The 21876-nt window shown below is 45.5% G+C and overlaps 1 protein-coding gene across 1 annotated transcript in view; it reads left to right on the top strand.

Annotated features, from left to right (window-relative positions):
• The first annotated feature begins 6238 nt into the window (after nucleotides 1-6238).
• Nucleotides 6239-21876, top strand: part of slc2a1a (solute carrier family 2 member 1a) — a 45695-nt gene continuing 30057 nt past the window's right edge. Inside the window, exons 1-4 of the mRNA XM_041207013.1 lie at nucleotides 6239-6312; nucleotides 11642-11740; nucleotides 15099-15259; nucleotides 20042-20166. Of these exons, the coding sequence (XP_041062947.1) occupies nucleotides 6268-6312; nucleotides 11642-11740; nucleotides 15099-15259; nucleotides 20042-20166 (430 nt within the window). The 5' untranslated portion in view covers nucleotides 6239-6267. The remainder of the gene's footprint in view (nucleotides 6313-11641; nucleotides 11741-15098; nucleotides 15260-20041; nucleotides 20167-21876) is intronic.

The following is a 21876-nucleotide window of genomic DNA, read 5'->3' as shown; positions in this document are numbered from 1 at the left end:
GCTAAACTTCAGAGTGTAGGTGTTACAAACTGCTCTGTGGATTTCACTAAACTGCTCCATAAATTTCACCAAAAGCAGATCTGTTGGGATCTTGCACAAATTTCAACTGAGTAATTTTTGTTTTGAAATGCAGAGGCCAATGAAAGCAGAAAACATAAGAATAGCAGCAGGAGTAGGCTTCGAGCCTGCTCTGCCATTCAGTAAGATCATGGCTGATCTTGGCCTCACTTCCACTTTCCTCTGTATTCCCCATAACCCTTGACTCCCCTACAGTTCAAAATTCAGTCCATCTCAGCCTTGAATATATTCAATGACTCAGCCTCCGCAGCGACAGAGAATTCCAAAGATGAACAAAGAGAGATGAAGTTCCTACTCACCTAAGTTCGGAAGCTTTGCCTTCTAGTTCTAGTTTCTCCCATGAGAAACATCTTCACAGCTGCTACCCTGTCAAGCCCCTTCAGAATCTTATATGTTTTAGTAAGAACACCTTCCATTCTTCTAAACTTCAAACTTTCCTCATGAGGCAGCCCCTTTATCCCCGGAATCAACCTAGTGAACCTCTTACAATGCAAGAATATCCTCCTTTTAATAAGGAGGCGAAAGCTGTACACAGTACTCTAGGGAGAGAATTATCCCCCTGTTGGGGGAGGGGGGGAGGGGGGGTTGTGCAGGGGTGGGCACGGACCCGATTGGCGCCCCCGATCGGGTCCGCGCTGCCATTTTACACGGACGGGCCAATTAAGGCCCGCCTAGCGTGACGCACACTGGAAGCGCTGTGTGCTCCCTGAGCGGGCGGTGGGGGTGATGGTTCGCTGAGTCAGGAGCACGCTCTTTCACGCGTGTGCACGAAAGAGCACAGAAATCTCCCTGAGGCACAGGTAATTTTTAAGTTTTATAAGTTTCAATAAAGGAAAAAAGAATTTAAGATATGTCCCCTCATGTGACAGTGTCACACGAGCTGGGACATGTCAATGAACCTTAGTGAAAAAATGTATTTAATTTATAAACCCTTTGTCAAACCTCATCCCGCCCGTGGATGAGGTTCCATGAAAAGTACAAAGGCCGCCTGGAATCTTCGCCTGCCCCGTCAACCTTAAGGTTGGATGGACAGCTTTCTCAATAACCTTAATTAGTTAATTAATGGCCTTAACAGGCCTTTGACAGTTCGGCTGTCGACTCAACTGCGTGCCCATCAAACTGACAATTTAAATGACACGCATCAATTTATGCTTTGGCGAGTGGACCCCGCCCCCACTCACCAAGCCGAAAATTTTCCCCTGGGTGTGATCTCATCAACACCCTGTACGATTGTAGCAAAACTTTCCTACTTTAATGCTCCATCTCCCCTGCAATAAAGGCCAACATTCCATTTGCCTTCCTAATTCCTTGCTTTCCCGTTGCCAACCCAGATGGGATCAATTTACCCTACACAGACTAGGGATTGAATCCAGGACATTCTGGACCTGTATGTGTCCGTGATGCACAACCAAGTGAATTATTCCAGTGACGTTGATCGTATCTGGAACACTCTACCCAAAAGGGTTGTGAAAGTTGATTCTATAAGTAATTTTAAAAGGGAGTTGGACAGATACTTGAGGATGAGGAATGTTACAAGGTTATGGGCAAAAAAAAGCAACAATGGGACTCAGTCTAAGCACAGCTACTCTTTCAAACAGCCAGAACAAGCATGATGGGCTGAATAACCCTCTTCTATGCTTCTATGATTCTAACTATATTTCTCGACTTTTCTACCATCAGCTACAGGGCACAAGTCAGGAGTGTAATGCAATACTCTTGACTTGCCTGGATGAATGCAGCGCCAACAACACTGAAGAAGCTTGACACCATCCAGGACAAAGCAGCTGCTTGATTGGCACCCCATCCACAAACATTCACTCCCTCCATCACTGATGCACAGTGGCAGCAGTGTGTACCATCTACAAGATGCACTGCAGCAACTCACCAAGGCTCCTTCGACAGCACCTTCCAAACCTGTGGCCTGTACCACCTAGAAGGACAAGGGCAACAGACACATGGGAAACCACCACCTGCACGTTCCCCTCCAAGCCACTCACCATCCTGCCATTCCTTCACTGTTGCTGGATCATAATCTTGGAACTCCCTTTCTAACAGCACTGTGGGTTGTACCTACATCACATGGACTGCAGCGGTTCAAGAAGGCAGCTCACCACCATCTTCTCAAGGGAAATTAGGAATGGGCAATAAATGCTGGCCCAGCCAGCGCTGCCCACATCCCATGAACAAACAAATAAATAAACATTACACCACAGAAACACCATTCAGTCTATCATATCTTGAATGTCGAAGGGTCATGAGGACTCGAAACGTCAACTCTTTTCTTCTCCGCCGATGCTGCCAGACCTGCTGAGTTTTTCCAGGTAATTCTGTTTTTGTTTTATCATGTCTTGAGTCCAATATGACTTTCCAACTTGCTTCTATTATCCTAATAATATTCTAATTTTTCTAGTCAATTTTTTTTAAAAGAAAAGCTATGGGCTTGACTTCAGCAACCTACAGCGAAACCCATATTCTAATCCCCCTCTGTGTGAAGAAATTTTAATTTCCTTCATTGTTAAGTGTTTATTTTAAATTTGTGTCTCTTGTTACCATCCAACTGGCAATGTCTCACTTTGTACCTCATCATAATCCTTCATATCAGGTCACCACTTAACTTTCTCAGCTCTGGTGAGAAAAATTTATTGTGTAGGGAGGAGCAGGAGAACTTTGAGATTATCTGGCTGGTTGGTTAAGAGTTAAAAGTATAAGTAAAGCTATCATTCTCTCAGCTACAGGTCTGCAGAGGTAAATTATTGACCAAAGAGAATTTAATCAGCTTTTTTTTTTAACAAGATCACAATGCAAGCAATTTTCAACCATCATTATGAGGCTTGGCATTAAACTGATTATTGCTGTACTATGATCACACATGTCTGAATGCTCCTTAACTCTTTGAGCAGTGTCTATGTTTGATAGCCGTGAATCAATATTGAAAGTACAACAGTGTCGAAGGAATGGGTCCTAATTTGCCACTGCTGCAATATTTAGCCTGAGGATGGCCCACAGTCTTATGTTGGCCAATAAGTTATGTAGTTGTTTGATGATCCAATAAATATTACACAGTGACCAGGCTCCACGCCCTCACATCAACACCTTTCATTTATATAGCACCTTTAACATGGTGAATAATCTCAAGATGGTTCACAGGAGCATCAATCATGAAACATAAACAAATATTAGGACAAGCCACTGAAAGCTTGGCCAAAGAGGTAAGTTTTAAGGGTAGCCTTAAAGGGATAGACGGGTAGCGAATGGAGAGATTTAGGGAGGTAATTTCAGAGCTTCATTATCCCTAACAAGAGGAAGCTCCTCTCATTTTCCACTTACATTCTTACATCACTAACATTGTTTTGTTTGATAGTCCATTTCAAAATAATTTCCTATTTTCTATTTATTTGTCTCCTCTCTTTCAACCCAAAGGCCCCATGTAGGAGGCAGTGGAAAGTAAATTTCAAAATATAATAAGTAGACTTTCTCAACTCAAATCTTTGCATCTTGCTCACCAGCTGCTCATATCGGGGTTATTGCGGGGACATTAACCATTCTCTAACACTTCTACTCCAAAAAGTAACTGTGACTCTGGTTGAGATTCAGAGAAATAGCCACCTCCAACCCTTTTGTACATACCCAAGTAATCCCAGCTCTGGGCCGAGACAGTGAAGGAGTGCATGTTCACTGAAGTTCTGCTGCTCATCCACTGTAACGAGAATGGAAGACCCATTGAAACCATAGAATAATGTCAGTCAGGCGGGAGAATGGAAACTCGCTCCCCAGTGTGTTCATCCACAAGTGAAAACACAGCTGCACCCAGTCTGCCATTGCCTGATATGTGCACATGTTGGATTTGCCACCGGAATCCCTGTATAGTGATTAGGAAGGATTTTGGGCTTTTCTCCTTCGTCTCCTAAAAGCACTTAGGCCTAATTGTAGCACATCAACCACCACTCTACTCAGTATTGACCAAAACCTGTGCCTGGGACCTTGCTGGATCAATGCTACACTTGGCCATTCATCAAGTGATCTACATGTTGACTTTCATCATTCTTACCAAGGTAACTCCAATAGCCCCCTCCATTCCCTGGCCAGCGAACCCACCCAATCTTCCACTATGATCCCTAATGCCAAGAACAAAAGTGGCAACATTAAAGGAAAACCATCGCTCCATGTTCCCCTCCACCATCCTAGCTTGGAAAAATGTTGCTGGCTCTGGAGTGGCCACAGATGCAATGTGACAAGGCTTGGAGCAAACCCTTTCTGCTTTCTCTCGTGTCACAGCTAAAACTGTAGCAGTGCTTCCACTAACAGCGCTGGGAGCGTTGTGTCAAGGTGAAAATGAAATTACACATATCTTTATTTCTTTGGGGGAACTGGCTGAACTCAAGGGGGCCCCCATGGCAAAATTAATAACACAATAATCACAAACAAAACCAGCAGCCCTGACAGAGAACATGGGACAGGACATTGTGAGCGCACAGTCCACAGCTTAATATCCATTGAAATTAAATTTAAATAAATGGAAGAAAAAAAACATGTTTCCTGCCACACACTGTCTATTAGCACTGCTTCCTGTTGAGAGTGTGGGAATGCTGGATTATCCATTTGATGCATTCCATTACTTGGCTTAAACAGTTTAACACCTGCATTCAAGTGAAGGACAGGGGAATGTCAGGTGAAGATGTCCCTTGCGGGTGTCAGTGTGGAATTCGGGAGGGATCTGTCCTTGGGCAAGAGTCTCCACAGATGAAGGTGTCTCCAGGAATTTCCAGGATGCAGTTTGTATTTTAAAATCCATTTTGTACCTCAGGTGGAAAGTTACAAAATACATGCCTATCATTCCCAGAGGTACACTCACTGCGAGGGAAGAGCCCTGGGAGATGAAACAGCCTCCTACAGTGCTAACATTCTATGGTACTTTACTGAAGAACATTTTGTGGGGAACAAGAGAGATTTTTTTTAAAAAATTAGGCATATGAACATTTATTTCAGCCCTTTATTTCATTCAGAATATTTACATGAATGTCGTGATCAAAATCAAAAACCTTTCGAATCTGACTAATTGATTCTCATGCCTGCTAGAGTGCAGTCAAAGGGGTCAAAAGATAAACCATGCCAGGAAAGACTAATGTGTTAAAGCTGATGCTTATCTCAAACATTTAAAATTAAAATAAACATTAAAACATCGACTCATCCAGTAGTTCAGTGAGTTTATTCAAAAGTTAATGTTTGATGTTATGCTATATAAACATTTGTACAGTGGTAGATGAATAACTAGGACACAGCCAGCAAATAGTTTACATCGGGTAATGGATTGCTAAGCTCCCACAATACTACAAAGCCATTTTAACCAGGTCAAACCTATATGCGGAAGTGTGGATAACAATTAACCCTGTTGTCCATGGTTCAGGCACAGCGTGAAGAGGGCAAGGCTATTATGTAGCTGCGTGAAAGGTATGAACATTAAATATTTTTTAAAGTAACGGAAATGCGGTTTAGGTGTCAACTTATTGCATTTTTCTCTCAAAGGCTGTAGATTCCAGCCAAACTGTGGGGCATGAGTTCATAATCTAATCTGGCACTTTGGCGCAGTGCTGATGGAGTGTTGGGGGTGCCATCTTTCAGATTAGACAATAGAAACACCATCTGCCTTTCTAGATGTACATAAAACATCTCATGGCACCGTTTGGAGAATAGTAGGGAGTTCTGGAGCCCTGGGCAATGTTTATCCCTCAGCAACACCACCAAAAGCAAATTAACTGGTCAAATATAACATTCTCTTGCAGGGTTCAAAATTGGCTTAGATAACAATAATGACTGTGATGTATCAACAAAGAATCAAAAATCACCATGTGAATGCAATTTCTTTTTTTATATCACTTATTTTACTGGTTGTGGGATATTTTGAAAGTTTCAAAATTTAGGATGAACATTTATCGTTGTGCAAGGTGTAATCATTTTGTAAATTTTGGTCAGTGAATGGGGAGTTTTTAACCCTGCGAATACAATACTTGTTCTTAATCATGATATAATTGAATTAGCCCATAATGTCCACCAAATGACTCGACTGGGGCCAATTATACATCTCAACAGGTAATAGTGCCGTCTTCCTGATAACATGTCCAAAGTCCAAGGTATCAACATTCAAGACATTTCAGATCAGGGTTTCTAAGCTACGAACATAATCAAGAAATTATGGAAGAGCCAGAGGCTTTCCAACAGCCTACTAAAAGAAAAGGGGTAAGTTTCAGTTTTCTTTGCTCATTTTCTATGTGCGGCTGGTTGTAAACATAATGCATTGCTGTTCAGCTAAGTCTTGGTGCAGTCGCTATACCTTATCTGTGAAGTTTTTACAGAATCACAGAATTGTTACGGTGTAGGAGGCCATTCAGCCCATCATGTCTGCACTGGCTTTCTGAGCATTTTAACTTAGTGCCAATCTCCTGCCTTTTCCCCATAAGCCTGCACATTGTTTCTATTTAGATAATCATCCAATGCCCTCTTGAATGCCTCAATTGAACCTGCCTCCTCCACACGTCCAGACAGCGCATTCCAATCCCTAACTACTCACTGTGTGAAAAAGGTTTTTCTCACCTCACATTTGCTTCTTTTGCAAAACACTTTAAAACCGTGCCCCCTGGTTCTCGATCTGTTTACGAGCAGGAACAGTTTCTCCCTATCTACTCTGCCCAGACCCCTCATGATTTTGAAAATTCTATCAAATCTCCTCTCAGTCTTCTCCTCTCCAAGGAAAACAGACCCAACTTCTTCAATCTTTCTTTATGACTGAAGACCCTCTTTCCTGGAACCATTGTCATAAACCTCTTCTGCACTCTAGGTCATTTATATATATCAGGAAGAGCAAGGGTCCCAATACCGACCCCTGGGGAACTCCACTACAAATCTTCCAGCCTGAAAAATACCCATTAACCAATACTCTCTGTTTCCTATCCCTCAGCCAATTTTGTATCCACTGCCCCTTTTATTCCATGACCTATAACTTTCCTCACAACTCTGTTGTGTGGCACTGCATCGAACGCCTTTTGGAAGTCCATATACACCACATCAACGGCCTTGCCCTCACCAACCATCTCTGTTACCCCTTCAAAACACTCCAGCAAGTTAGTTCGACATAGCTTTCCTTTAATAAATCCATGCTGACTCTTCCAAATCAATCCACATTTTTCCATGTGACTATTAATTCTATCCTGAATAATTGTTTCTAGAAGTTTCCCAACCCCTGATGTTAAACTAATTGGCCTGTAATTGCAGGGCAAATCTTTACAACCCTTTTTTGAACAAAGGTGTAATGTTTACAAATCCTAATCCTCTGGCACCTCTCCCGAATCCAGGGAACATTGAAAGGTTATTCCTAGTGCCTCTGCGATTTCCACTCTCACTTCCTTCAATATTCTTGGATGCATCTCTTCCTGTCCTGCTGCCTATTCAACTTTAAGTACTGATAGTTTATATTGTCCTCCTCCTTATCAATTTTAAACCCTTCTAGTGACTGAGTTTCCTCCTCTGTCACCATATCCTGGGCAGCATCTGCCTCGTAGGTAAAGACAGATGCAAAATATTCACTTAACACCTCAGCCATGCCTCTTGCCTCTATGTGTAAATCCCCTTTTTGGTCCCTAATCGGCCCTACTCCTCCTTTTACTGCCCTTTTACTATTGATGCGCTTATAGAATACTTTGAGATTTCCTTTTATGTTAGCTGCCAGTCTTTTTTCATAATCCCTCTTTGCTTCTCATATTTGCTTTTTCACATCCCTTCTGAACCTTCTGTGTTCAGCTTGGTTCTCAATTGTATTTACTACCTGACACCTGTCATAAGCACACTTTTACTTCTTTAACCTAATTTCTACCTCCTTTGTCATCCAGGGAGCTCTGGATTTGTTTGTCCTACCCTTCCCTTTTGAGGGAACATACATTGACTGTGTCCAAACCATCTCCTCTTTGAAGGTAGCCCATTATTCAGCTACTGTTTTTCCCGCCAACCTTTTGTTCCAGTCTATCCGGCCCAGCTCCATTCTTGCCCCACTGAAGTCCGCTTTCTGCCAGTTGATTATTCTTACTCTGGATTGACCAATATCCTTTTCCACTGTAATCCTAAACTTTATGATAGAATGATACTGTCTCCTAAACGTTCCTCCACTGTCACTTGATCTACTTGGCCCACCTTATTCCAAGAACCAGGCCTATCAGTGCCTCCTTTCTTGTTGGACTGGACACATACAGCTGTAGGAAATTCTCCTGAACACATTCTAGGAATGCTTGTCCCTCACTGCCCCTTACACTACCAGTATCCCAGTCTACATATGGGTAAGGTCCCCCATTATAACTACTCTACAATATTTACACTTCTCTGTAATTTCTTTGCAGATTCCTCTACGTCCTTCCCACTAGCTGGTGGTCTATACATTACACTGAGCAATGTAATTGCACCTTCTTATTCCTTAGCTTTAGCCAAATCGATTCTATCCTTGAATCCTCTGACACATCCACTTTCTCCAGTACTGCAATACTCTCCTTAACCAAAAACGGACACCCACCCCCCCACCTTTTTTCCCTTTCCTATCTTTTCTGAACACTTTGTAACCAGGAATATATAGCTCCCAGATCTGCCCTTCCTTAAGCCAGGTCTCCATTATCGCCACAACATCATAATCCCACAAGGCAATCTGTGCCTGTGACTCCCCAATTTCATTAACTATACTCCGTGCATTCACATACATGCAGTGTAACCCTGATTTAGATTTCAATACTTGCTCCTTTACTCCGACTCCATCTTTTAACTTACTATTCCCTATTTTAGTGCTGTCTGCCTCTCCCAACATTCCGTGCACTTTGGTATTACTTTCTGACATTTTTTCCTGGTTCCCACACCCCTGGTGAGTTAGTTTAAACCCTCCCAACAGCACTAGCAAAACAACCCACAAGGAACTCAGTCCCAGCTCTGTTCAGATGCAACCCATCTGGCTTGTACAAGTACCATCTCCCCCAGAGCCAGTCCCAGTGTCCCAGGAATCTAAAGCCCTCCCCCCAAACACCATCTTTCCAGCCACACATGCATCTGCCTTATCTTCCTATTTCTGTACTCACTTGCACGTGGCACTGGGAGTAATCCAGAGATTACTACTTTAGAGATCCTGCTTGTTAATTTTCTACCCAGCTCCCAAAATTCTGATTACAGGACTACATCCCCCTGCCTACCTAAGTCATTGGTACCAATGTGGACCACGACCTCTAGCTGATCACCCTGATTTCCAATCATTATCACAGGCCTGGAGTGTCTTGCGCCACAAAATAAAAACACTATGGATGCGGCGGATCTGAAATTAGAAAGGGAAAATGTTAGAAATACTCAGCAGATCAGGCAGCATCTGTAGAGAAAGAGTTAATGGACAAGATTTTCAATTGCCCATAGGTGGGTGAGGTCAGGGTGCGGACGCACTTTGAAAATAGCGCACCTAGTGTCGGTGTCAGTGTCCTGATGCCTCCGGAACACGTTGGCATTTCCAAAACGGGGGCGGCGAGCTGGAGTCAGAATTAGGAACCCGCTCCACTCCAATTAACGGCCCATTATTCTCCCTTAGGCCCTTGTTAATGGGCTGAGGAAGGCCATGAGGCGATTTTTCACATCACTGATCGTCAAACTCAAAACGTCTGGTGTACGTTAGCGCCCCGCTGTCAGATCCAATGTGCCAAGCTGCCAATTAATGCTTTTGGTGGGGAAAAGAGTTTGACAGTAAGGATTTTAATCTCAGATGGCAGCCAAGTCTCAGGTCGAATGCTGTACCTCTTGGTCAACTGTTTGCTCACTTCCCCATGCTGTGCAGCTGCTGGCTCTCTGATGTCCTGCTTCCTCTCTTCCCCAAGGCAACACCAAACCCCGTCATGGCTGCCATCTGTCTTTGAAGGTAGTGCTCTGCAGGGAGCTCCCATCTCTTCACAGTCTCAGCACCACGAATCCAGCACTGAACCTGCCTCCAGCCCAATTAGGGCATCTGCCTAGGAAGAGAGCAGCACATGAGCCACACAGACATGGCATGGGCTGGGGACCCAGAACATACCTGGGCCTCAGGTTCCTGAACCCCGGATTGAAAATCAAGCCTCAGCTTGATGACACTTCATCAGGACTGGAAAAAGTTAGAGATTAAGCAGTTTACCAGCAAGTGCAGAAGCAAGAATATTTTGTACTGTTTCAAACAGAATGGAAGAAGAGTCATACGGACTCGAAATGTTCACTCTTGCTTTTCTCTCCACAGCTGTCTCTGCTGAGTCTTTCCAGCATTTTCTGTTCTTATTGGAAAGCATCCCTAATGTTTTAAGGGGTTAATATATCTGGGCATAGAACTGAACCGTTTAAGTGTAAGCATCTCAGGATAAATACCTGGAGTTGAATTTTTCATGGGAGCAGGCACAAAGGAAGGCGGGTTTCCCGGCTCCGTGCTACCCCCAGACCATTTTATCCAGAGTTAGGGTGGCTGGGTCCGGCAGGGCTACCTGCCTCAGGCAGCGAGTAGCCAATTGACCTTTTTAAGGGCCTATTGAGGCCTTTTGTCAGAGGGCAGCTGGAGTTTTCCCGGAGGATCTGGGGAACAGAATAGCTGCTTGGAGGCCGACTCCCAGTTGCAGATCGGTGGGGATGGGGGTGGGAGGGGAAGCTCCCCAGGTGGGCTGAGTTTATTTTGTATTTTAAATTTTAAAAGGTTGCACAGGGGGCATCTCGATCTTATGCCCCGTCTCCCTCACTCACCTTGGAAGGCCAGTTCCTGCTCCTTCCGACTGGAGGCTCATCCTATTGGCCCTCCAGCTTTGAGAGTCCATCCACAATCCTTAACTGGATGGGAAAGTCCGACCCTTTGAGGAACCTCACAGCTGTTCCCCACAGGGTGAGAGCTTCAGACCCACCACTGGAGGCTGACGGCAGCTCCTGAAGTCCACAGTGAGAATCCTGCCCCTGGTTTGAGGTGGGTTACCTGATCTTAGGTTGTTGCAAAGCGGATAGCATTTCTGAAGTGTCATCATTGTTGTGATGTGAAGAGAGGCGGCAGACAAATTACACAGATCAAAGTCTCACAAACAGTATTGAGATAAGTGATTAGATAACCCGTTTTAGTGGTGGTGGTTAAAGGATTCGTTATTGGTCGGGGCACTGGCAACAACTCCCCAAACTTTTCCTTGAACAGTGCTGGAGGGACTTTCATTAGGGAATTGCAATTGGCCTCAGTGCATCTGGGGCAGGGAAGAGAGAAAAAAATCATCCAACATTCCTTCTCGACTGCAGTTTTTGCTTGTGCGTGTCTGCGTGCATGTGTGCTTGTGCCTGCGTGTGTGCATATTTGTGTTTGTGCGTATATGCATGCTTAGATGTGCACACGTATGTAAAACATCTGACCATAAACTTGGTCTAAAGTCAAACCATAAAGATTATTTGTTTTTTTACAAAAACTATGGCTAATCTATTTTAATCTCTCAATTTGTCAATCGGCTTTTTTATTAGTCATGTTTATTAATTTATTAATTGGATGATTTGATGTGATGATCTTCCTTTTCTCCAGCGTTTGACCAGTGTGCTGGCTTTGACTACTCTTGTGTCTTCATTCGGATCTTCCTTCCAGTATGGCTACAACGTTGCTGTTGTTAACTCTCCGGCTGTGGTAGGTCATTAAAATATTTGCATTGTCCATTCATTGCTCCTTCTTGGGCTGTGCAAGTGGACCTCGGTGAGCAAGGTAATTTGAGAAAAACTTGGCCACAGTGAGTAGTTCAGCCTATCTTGGCTCCTGGTCCCTGCAACAGTACATGCAACCTTTTCATCTTCATGGCTTATTCTTTTTTGACTCAACATTTATTTCCTAAGTGCATCTCTGCCCTCAGCACCATCATACAATTTAGGAACAGGAGTAGGCCATTCGGTCCTTTGAGCCTGCTCCACCACAGAACAAGATCATGACTACTCTGACTGTATCCTCAACTCCACATTCCCACTTACCCCCAATAACCTTTCACCCCCTTGCTTATCAAGAATCTATCTATCTCTGCCTTAAAAATATTCATGCTCTATTTTAATACTTCCACCTTTCTCTTGCTATAAGAATGTTTATTATTCTTTCATACTTTTGGCCCACACTTTCATTACAATCAGAATATCTTATGTTAAATGATTGAAATCCTCATCCATGACTCTGTCACCTCCAGACTCAATGGGTGAGATTTTTTGCACTGGCTGATTTGGGGCAATCTCAGGTGAGATGGGTCTTCCACCCACAGCAAAGCTGGGATCTTGATGCCGGATAATCTTCCAGCCTCAAGAATCATTGATGTATTGTTAGACAGGCTCCCCGATTTCTGTTAGTCAATCCAATCAGAAAGGACATGGAGCTTAGCAGTGTCAGGATTTGAAGACCCACCGCTTTTTAGTGATCTGAACTGCCAGTTAAAGTTTTAGATCGCCTCCTTCACCAAATCAATTGACCAGACTCTCTCAATGAAAAAAATAGTCTTACTCTGCTCCCTCCCACATAAAGCATCCTGCGGCCTCACCACCCAATACACACACCACCATAATAACACTGAGCACTAAAGACCAATGGGCACCTCCGCTCTGCTGCCCAAGGGTGCTATGGTGCAGATGAGGTCAAATTTGTTGGAGGATACATTTCCATCCTTTATACCGGTTTCACTCTCCCCGTCTATATATAAGGTTTTGCGGAAGGAGGGTGAGTAATCCTGGTCAAGTCCTTTCATAACTTCCTGTCCTTCTAATGTCCGCTGTCCATAAACTCCAATTCATCCAAAAATCTGTTGCTTACACCCTGACTTTCTCTAAGTTTCGTCCACCTATTGCATTCACATTCTCACTGACCTACACTGGCTCGCTGTCCCCCAAAACATCACATTTAAAATACCAAAGCTCCATTGCCTCACCCCACCTTATTTGGAAATCTCTTCTACACTTCCTTCCCATGCACTCTTATCTTCCAATTCTGGGCTGCTGCGTAGTTACCCCTTCCCAACCCATTACTGTTGGCAGAATCTTCAACTATCTATCCTGCTCTCTAAAACTCCCTCCATAGGCATCTTCACCTTTCTGTGTTTAAAAATCTCCTCAAAACTTTCCACCAAGCTTCTAACCATCGCTCCCAATCCTCCCACAATGATTCGCATTTAATTCCTTCCGTCCTCTGCGAAGAACTTTGAAATGTTTTTCTGCATTGAAAACAAACCTGAGATTCTGAGTGAAGAGCTTATACCAAAGTAAATGTGATCAGCACAATACGCCGATAACTGTACAGTACACCTCTCCTATATAATTCAAAGACACCAAAGGAGTCGAGAGTCGATTGTTCATTGGGTTCCCAGGAGGTTCTTGTGTGGCATTATACTGGAATTGGTAAGGTAACTGATAGCTTACTCTGAACATGTGAAGACCAGGGGCACTGATTAAAACACACTGGAGGTATGCACTCCATAAAAACCCCAATTCTAGTTTTGCCTTTAATGAGGCCATATTTTTCTCAATAACTGCTATATCTCTGATTAAGCCTTTAGTGCTTTCCTTTCTAATAAATGCATCATTTTATAGTGCACCCTTCTCCTGTCTCAAATTTTTGTTATTTTGATGAAAGCCAAAATTTACTGGGCAAATAAATTGTTCTAAATGTTGCCATAAAGTCGCATGGATTAATCCCACTAATGGACGCGTTCATATAATTACAAACTAGGAGAGTTAGAGAGTAAATGAAACCTATAAGCGAGCTTCTGTGACCCAATTGCGTATCTACCAGCTGGTATCATTCACTTCTGCTGCTCCTGTTTGACAGCAACACTGAAACCAAATGCTTGCCTCAACATAGCCCAGTGGAAAAGATTCAATTCACTCAAGAATATGTAAAATAACTGAACTGCAAAATAAAGCTCATTTTCCAAGGCACTCTTCCCCGCAAAGCTTGGTATGTTACTGCAAACAATATCATAAAAATCATTGAACTGCATAATGAGGCTTCCAGGTAGTAAAACAATCTCTTGCTAAGATCATCTATTTGAATTGCAACACACATTTTATGAAATTAATATTTTGTTAATGGTACATCATTATAACAAGGGATAATGACAGCTAAAATGTTATAATTCTAATAAGTGTTGAGTGCTGATATTCAGCATTTCTTTCAAGATGAATTAGTTATGGAGGAGGTGTTGAAAGGACAAATGTTCGACTATGAAATATGATTCCTGGTTATTGATGATGGGAACCTTAAACAGAATGACACACTGCGAATAGTATAGGGACTACACTCACTTGTGAGTTTGAGGGCCATGGATTTAAACGCCACTCTAGGATTTGAGCACATAATCGTCATTAAGACCTCAGTGCATTGCTGAGGGAATACTCAATTATTGAGGGGTAGATGGTTGGGGGGGGTGGGGTGGTGGTGGGGGAGAGGGTGCCATGCCTTTGATGTGGCAGTGAAATTCTTTGCCCGTTCAGGCAGATGTTAAACAATGGCACCACTTGTACAAGGACAGGGAGTTTGCCCACTATCCCAGTCAGTATTCATTCCTCAACCATCACCACTAAAAAATTAGCATCGGCCATTTAGCTCTTTCCTGTTTGTGGGACCATGCTCTGTGCATATTGGCTCCTCGTAGTGACTACACTTCCAAAGTAATGCATTGACTGTGAAGCATTTTGAGACATCCTGAAGATGTGAATGGGATTTACTAATGCAAATTCTTCCTTTCCTGAGGAGTAAGCTGGAGCAGCTTCTTATCATTATTACAAAGTGCTGTCTTGATGATGCATTTTGTATCATTATGCCACACTGCATTGTGGTTTGCCAGACACTTCTTGATAAAAATGATGCCTCCAGTTCCTCATCAAGCCAAAAAAAAATCCCCCATGGAGCATTTCAGTGGAAACCCAATGTAACAAATTGTGACAAATTAGTCCGGCAATTATAAAGTTGAATGCTCTGAACGTTATTGGTACTTTGACTAATGTTTTATGTCTTACAGTACATGCAGCAGTTTTACAACCAGTCTTACTTTGATCGATATGGGAGCTACATGGACAGTAGCTTCCAAACTGTGTTGTGGTCTCTCACTGTCTCCATGTATCCACTCGGAGGATTTTTTGGGTCCCTTATGGTCGCTCCGCTAGTAAATAAACTGGGCAGGTGAGCAGCTAAAGGTCAACAGATCAAGCATGGAGTATTGAATGCTCCAGAGTGTTTACAAGGCAGTCGTCTGACTGAGGGTTTCAGGTGGCATAATGAACCACACCAGTGTAGCCTGAGCAGACCCTGTCATGTGTGTCCTGAATAACATTACAGCCTTAAGGTACTTCACATTACTATTGCATTTTTAGTGCTGGAACCCTATATCTAACTGGTGCCCTGTGCAAGAGTAAGTTGCTGTTTGGACCATGGGATTGGTGAATTTAGCTCTATGCTTGAATTCCATTAGATGGTCCTCAGTTTGGTGATGGTTAATGCAGTTGTATTGCTGATATGTATTAAGTCCAACACTAACAGGTTAGCAGTCGTAAAATAATCACTACAGGTTTTGAAGAGATAATCAGCAGCCAAGTATCAGGAAATAATAATGTTTTGGGAGGAAGATGCACCAGTCGGCGCCGCACTTGTTCCAGAGTCAAACTCCAGATCTGAGGAAAAAGTACAGATGATATCCTACAATTCACTTCATTATCCTTGGACTAAGAGATCACTCCAGGCTCCCACTCCTGAGCCAGGATTTTCCGATCCTGTCCGTGGTGGGTGTTGGTGGGGGGGGGTGGGGGAACAGTACGGCAGGAGCTGAAAAATCAGTTTCCCGCCGGCGGGAATTTGCGCTCCCACCCATCTTGGCAGGTCGCCATTCCTGCCAAAAGCCGGCATCAAGCCGTTTTACATTCCGTTATTGGGATGCAGATGAAGCCCCAACCAGAAATGTCCCCACCGTCCAATTATCCGCGCCACCAGTGGGATAGCTCGCCAGTCCGGAACACGTTCAGACCAACCGTGACGTGGGACTCACCCGGAAGAAAGCCTGCGGCAGCTTGCAGAGACCAGAAGGCAGAGGGCCTCCAGCGACCATGGATCCTAGAACAGCACGTGCAGCAGTGGGTGGGTGAAGCATCAGCCACATGGATCCTCACACTGCAGGAGCTTCCAGGATGTGGAGCCTTGCGCGGCAGCTGGTCGGCTGCATGAGGTATCGTTGGGCGGCAATGGTCTGTGCTGGCCAGTGGCAGGGGGGCTGGGGGCTGGGGGATTAGACAGGGAGGAGCGGAATGAAGAGGTGGGATGGGTGTGGAGGCCTAGAAAGGTCGGGGTGGGGGATGGGGGGGCGGGGGTGGTGGGTGCAGGGGAGGATGTGTGTGGTAGGGGAAAGAGAGAGATGCCGTGGGTTGTGGAATGGGTGAGGTGGTTTATGAAGCAGGAGGGTGGGAAGGGCTGTGGGGGAGTATGGGCGGTGTGGGGGGAGCAGTGTGCAGGTGTAACTGGCCATGATGGGGAGAAGCAGTGCCTGTGGTGTCAACTGATGAGTCCTTGGGGGCATACTGAGGGAATTGTTGATAAGAAGGGACCGCGAGGGTTAAAGAGTGCAGTGGCAGCCGATAGGATGGGAGGGTGAGGGTCCTGCAATGACAGGTGAAGGGACACTGGGGGTTGTTGGAGGGGACATGGAAGTAAAACCAAATTCTGGGGGTCAGCAGGATGGGGATGGTGGGGGGGGGGACGGCTGTTGATTGTCACGGGGGTGGGGTCCTCAGGAAGGTAGGGGACATGGACGTTCACCTGCACAGGACAGAGGGTGATGGGGGTGACTGTGGAGAGACCAAAGGTCACGCCAGGAGGGTCAGTGGTAAGGGTGTGGGTCACGGTGCGGGGTTGGAATGTGTAGGACTCTCCCTGAAAAGTTGCAGGCAACCATGGCCGCTTGCAACTATTCAGAGCCTTGAGGCGGAGATCTCGAGATGCTGCATGGGAGTTGGGTCATCGGGGGAGGGTGGAGCAGCAGGTCAGTGCGGAGTACTGACAATGCTAAGGTGTTTCAACAGATGAGCGTGTGAAGGCCAAAGGCTCAGCGTGTGTGGGAGAATTCTTGCACATGGCTCACCAGGGCCCTGGTAAGAAACTTGCCTCCTACATGCGCATGATTCCGGGGGACATAGAACCAGCCTGGGGTGTCCCCCTGAAGATGGCAAGGGGGGTGCGCACAGTCTTAATGACTATGAGTCACAATTAAACCACATTAGACCTCATTAACGTGCATATTTAGCCTATTTACAAAGGTGTAAGAACATTAACAATCATATTACACCTGTGCAACAAGTGAAATCGTAACTTAATAATCTTTTGTTCCTTACCACTTCTAGGTGCTCCCCTGACATTCGCAGCAGGGTGGAGGTAGCCTGCTGACCAGTTTGCCCTGTGGTCTCGGATGACCTTGGCAGGCGTCCTTTATAGACCTTTCATTCTCCTGCTGTGGGGCTGCAGTCACAGAGGATGAAGCTGAAGGGGTCACGGGCAAGGGGGATTCCGAAGGGCCGGACACCCTTAGAGAGCCCTGGGTGGAGGTCCCAGGGGCGTCCAGCCATTCTTCCTCGCTTTGATGCCCGAGGGCCCCCTGCCTGACCCCCTTGAGGAGAAGGAACACCTGGAGAGAGGTCGAGGTGCCCTCCCACTCTTGTGTAGCCGCAGCAAGATCTCGCCCACAGCTACAGCGTCGGAGTGCAGGTCTGCACGCTTCTCCGATGGAAACTGAATCCTGCTGGATGAGGTTGTCCATGGCATTCGCCCTCCTCCCCATGGAGAGCTCCATGCGTGTACAGGTCGGAAACACTTCATTAGAGGATGGGCGTACAGACTCCTCTGCCTCACCTGCCTCTCCACTGAGGGCCTCTGCCGCCTCTGCCTGATGGTCCCCCACCTCTCGCTGCATCTCCAACATCTCGGGCAGGGCCAATCCCAGAGACTCGTCATCTGTCTTGGACGTCGCAGATGTCTCTTTCCCCGGCACTCCTCCGAGCGTCAGTGAGTTTGGCTGACGCTGCCTCCTCCTGCTGCGGACACGTGTCTGTGCGGTGACATCCAGAACGTGAGACCCTGCTTAAACCAGACCCAGCGCCCTCTGAGATGCGTATCTCTGGGCTGGTGGAGGGTGCAGGACAATGCTGCGATGGCTCTACAGATACACTTTCTTCCTCCTCCCCAGTGTCCTCAGTCCTCTGTGGGCTGGAGGACCTGCTGGACAGGGATGCTTCTTCTGGCCTTCCCCACTTCCTGCTGGCACCTGTAAGTGAGAGAGGAGCGAGCGAGTGACAGCAAAAGTTGCATCCAACATGGAGGAGCACATGTGTCTACATTATGGATCCTTAATGGATGGAGGCCGCCCGCCAACCTCTCCCTCTGCACAAGCTTGGCCTAGTTCCCCCCCTTGCCTGCTCAGCCTACAGCTCCTCGAACTCTGTAAGGGGGTTCCTCAGTTCAGGCAGAACCCCTCCCATCTTCTCTTTCTCTCTCCTGTTGTGCTGTAACTTTTCCTGCACAAAGAGAGAAGATGGGGTTGAGAGCAATTGGGTTTCGGGTCTCTTTCTAATTCTTCCAGTCTTACGAGTAACCCACTGGGTAGTGTGCCATGTGATTGATGCAGTGCAGGTTGTCCACAAGGGTTCCGGGGCTATGCTCTCCGGACCGGTGAGTCCACGCAGATAGAAGGATAAAGCTCACTGAGGCAGCTATTAGCGGGGTGCTCACTGGTGCCCTCAACACCTAACTCCCTACCCCCCACCCCCAAGACAATATGGCACCCAGATATGACAGAAGGACGTGTGTCATCCAGCCCACCCCGCCATGCAATACGTCGGGAAACCCCCAATTGCATAATTAATTAGCCCAGCATCGTGCGATTTGGCGCGAATTCCCATCAGGCTCTGCAGCAGGAAACTCCCCTGGTTCCTGCCCTCACCACAGCAATTAGGCCCAGAATGGAAAACCCCGGCCTAGTTACTGTCCAGTGTGGCTCCTGTACCGTGCTTGCCTGTGACACACTCAATAATCAAATTGTGACATGAAGAATGATCACTTGGTCAAAGTACTTAATTGAACCGTAGTCATATAAATACTGTGGCCACAAGAGCAGGTCAGAGGCTGGGAATCCTGCAGTGAGTAACTCACTTCCTGACCCCCCAAAGCTTGTCCACCATCTGCAAGGCACAAGTCAGGAGTGCGATGGAATACTCCCCACTTGCCTGGATGAGTGCAGCTCCAACAATACTCAAGAAGCTTGACACCATCCAAGACAAAGCAGCCCACTTGATTTGCACCCCATCCACAAATGTTCACTCCTTCCACCACTGACACACAGTAGCAGCAGTGTGTACCATCTACAAGATGCATTGCAGAAACTCACCAAGGCTCCTTAGGTGGCATCTTCTAAATCCATGACTACTACAATCTAGAAGGGCAAGGGGAGCAGATACACGGGAACACCACCATCTGGAAGTTCCTCTCCAAGTCACTCACCATCCTGACTTGGAAATACATCGCTGTTCCTTCACTGTCACCGGGTCAAAATCCTGGAACTCCCTCCCTAACAGCGCTGTGGGTGTAACTACACCACATGATCTGCAGCAGTTCAAGAAGGCAGCTCACCACCACCTTCTCAAGGGCAACTAGGGATGGGCAATAAATGCTGGCCCAGCCAGCGATGCCCACATCCCATAAATGAATTTCAAAAATTAGAAGTAAAGATAATATAAGCTTTGTTTCTAAGTAAAGCACATGTGACACTACAAATGGGAGTTATATTGGAAAGCATAAAGAAAGCAAGTGGAAAGCAATATTATGCTGAGCTTTGCCATGGTTTTGAAATTTGTGCTTGGTGCTATTATTGTGGTTTACACAGCATCTCTTCAAATCTTAATACAATTTATTTTCCCTGATATTTTTCAGAAAGGGCACTTTGCTGTTCAACAATATATTTTCCATCGTGCCAGCAATACTGATGGGATCAAGTAAAGCATCAAAATCTTTTGAAATAATCATTTTTGCGAGAATCGTTATCGGTATATGTGCAGGTATGTGAAGTCGCCCAGAGTAAATAAAGCCTCCTGCAGTCACTCCCATGTCACATTGAGGCAGCTTGTTTTAAATCAGTCTGTTATGACGTGGCAAGTGGTATATGCCAGGCAAACTAAATTTACAAGGGAAACTTGGCCTCGCTATCACAACGGTTTTGCAATTTGTATTTATTACGAGAAGATCTATGCACTGAATTCAGAAGTAATGAGTCCACTAACAACATTAGAGGTTGTAAAAGTTAAATTAAGACATTTATTAACAAAAGAAAAGAATTTGAACACATACATAAGATTACTTGAGTTATTTGATATTATATCAAATCCCAAAATTTCTAATTAACCTGACTCCCAAATACACACCTCCTTTAAGGCAACAGTCCAGAATAGATTTTAAATGTAAATAAGCAATCCAGCAAGGTTGGATTTTGAAATATTGGCAGCTTTTTTTTTTTGGTTCATGGGCGTGGCCTAATGGGTTGATCTCTGAGGCCTGATTGCTGCTGGAAAATAAGTCTGTAAAAAGTTAATGTTCTTTTCTTTTTTGTAGAAAGCTTGCCATTTCATCAACCCCCCTCCCTCCCTCCCCCCCTCCCCCTGCCCCCACACCGTAAGCTCAACCCCAACCACTGGTCAAGAACTAAAGCCCACCCCCACCACCATCAGCTGAAGCTCACCCCGCAGCCCCCACTCAACAGCTGAAGCCACCCCTGGTCCCCACTCTCAACAACTCTTGTACCCTGTTAATTTTCACTCAGGGGTCACACAAAGCCTGGGGCATTAAAATGGGGTCTCACTGGAAAAAAGTTTGAGAAGCTCTGAACTATAGAGTTCAGTTTTCTCTGATGCTGCACTGCTTAACACTGTCATGCAAAACATCTTTTCTTGCTTCGCCGGGTGAATATGTGTCTCTCCCACGCACTGGATGACACGTGTTCCCACACACACTGGATGACACGTGTCCCCATACACACACTGGATGACACGTGTCCCCACACACACTGGATAACACATGTCCCCACACACACACTGGATGACACGTGTCCCCACACACACACTGGATGACACGTGTCCCCACACACACACTGGATGACACGTGTTCCCACACGCACTGGATGACACGTGTTCCCACACGCACTGGATGACACGTGTTCCCACACGCACTGGATGACACGTGTTCCCACACGCACTGGATGACTTGTACCTCCCCCACACACATTGGATGACATGTGTCCCCACACACACACACACACACACTGAATGACTTGTCTCCACACACACTGGATGACATGTGCCTCCCACACGCTGGATGACATATATCTCTCCTGCTGCCCTCACCAGGTGAATATGTGTCCACCAGCCACGGAGCATTTATGAAGCATTTGGCTTTCAACATCAATACAGCAGCTTACCCACAAATGATCAGCTTTATGGTATTCAATTTCACAGCATTTAAACTCACAAGTGCTGGGTAATTACTTGCACTATAACCACTACACTATACTACCCAGAGCTAATATGTGCAGGATGGTTATCATTAGTTCCAATGTTTCCCTAGTGTCCAGCATCTTAGTAGGAAGTCATTGGTGGTTAGTGCAAGGGACACGTTTACAGAGCTGGAGATTCATTGATCACATTCTCCTTTCCAAAGTAGTGCTGTAAACATTGAGGATAAAACAAGGCAGTGGCTGTTTTTTGTCCAAGGCACAA

The sequence above is a fragment of the Carcharodon carcharias genome, chromosome 15 (assembly GCF_017639515.1).
Source record: "Carcharodon carcharias isolate sCarCar2 chromosome 15, sCarCar2.pri, whole genome shotgun sequence".
Classification (NCBI taxonomy): Eukaryota; Metazoa; Chordata; class Chondrichthyes; order Lamniformes; family Lamnidae; genus Carcharodon; species Carcharodon carcharias.
This window is presented reverse-complemented; position numbering and strand designations above follow the sequence as displayed.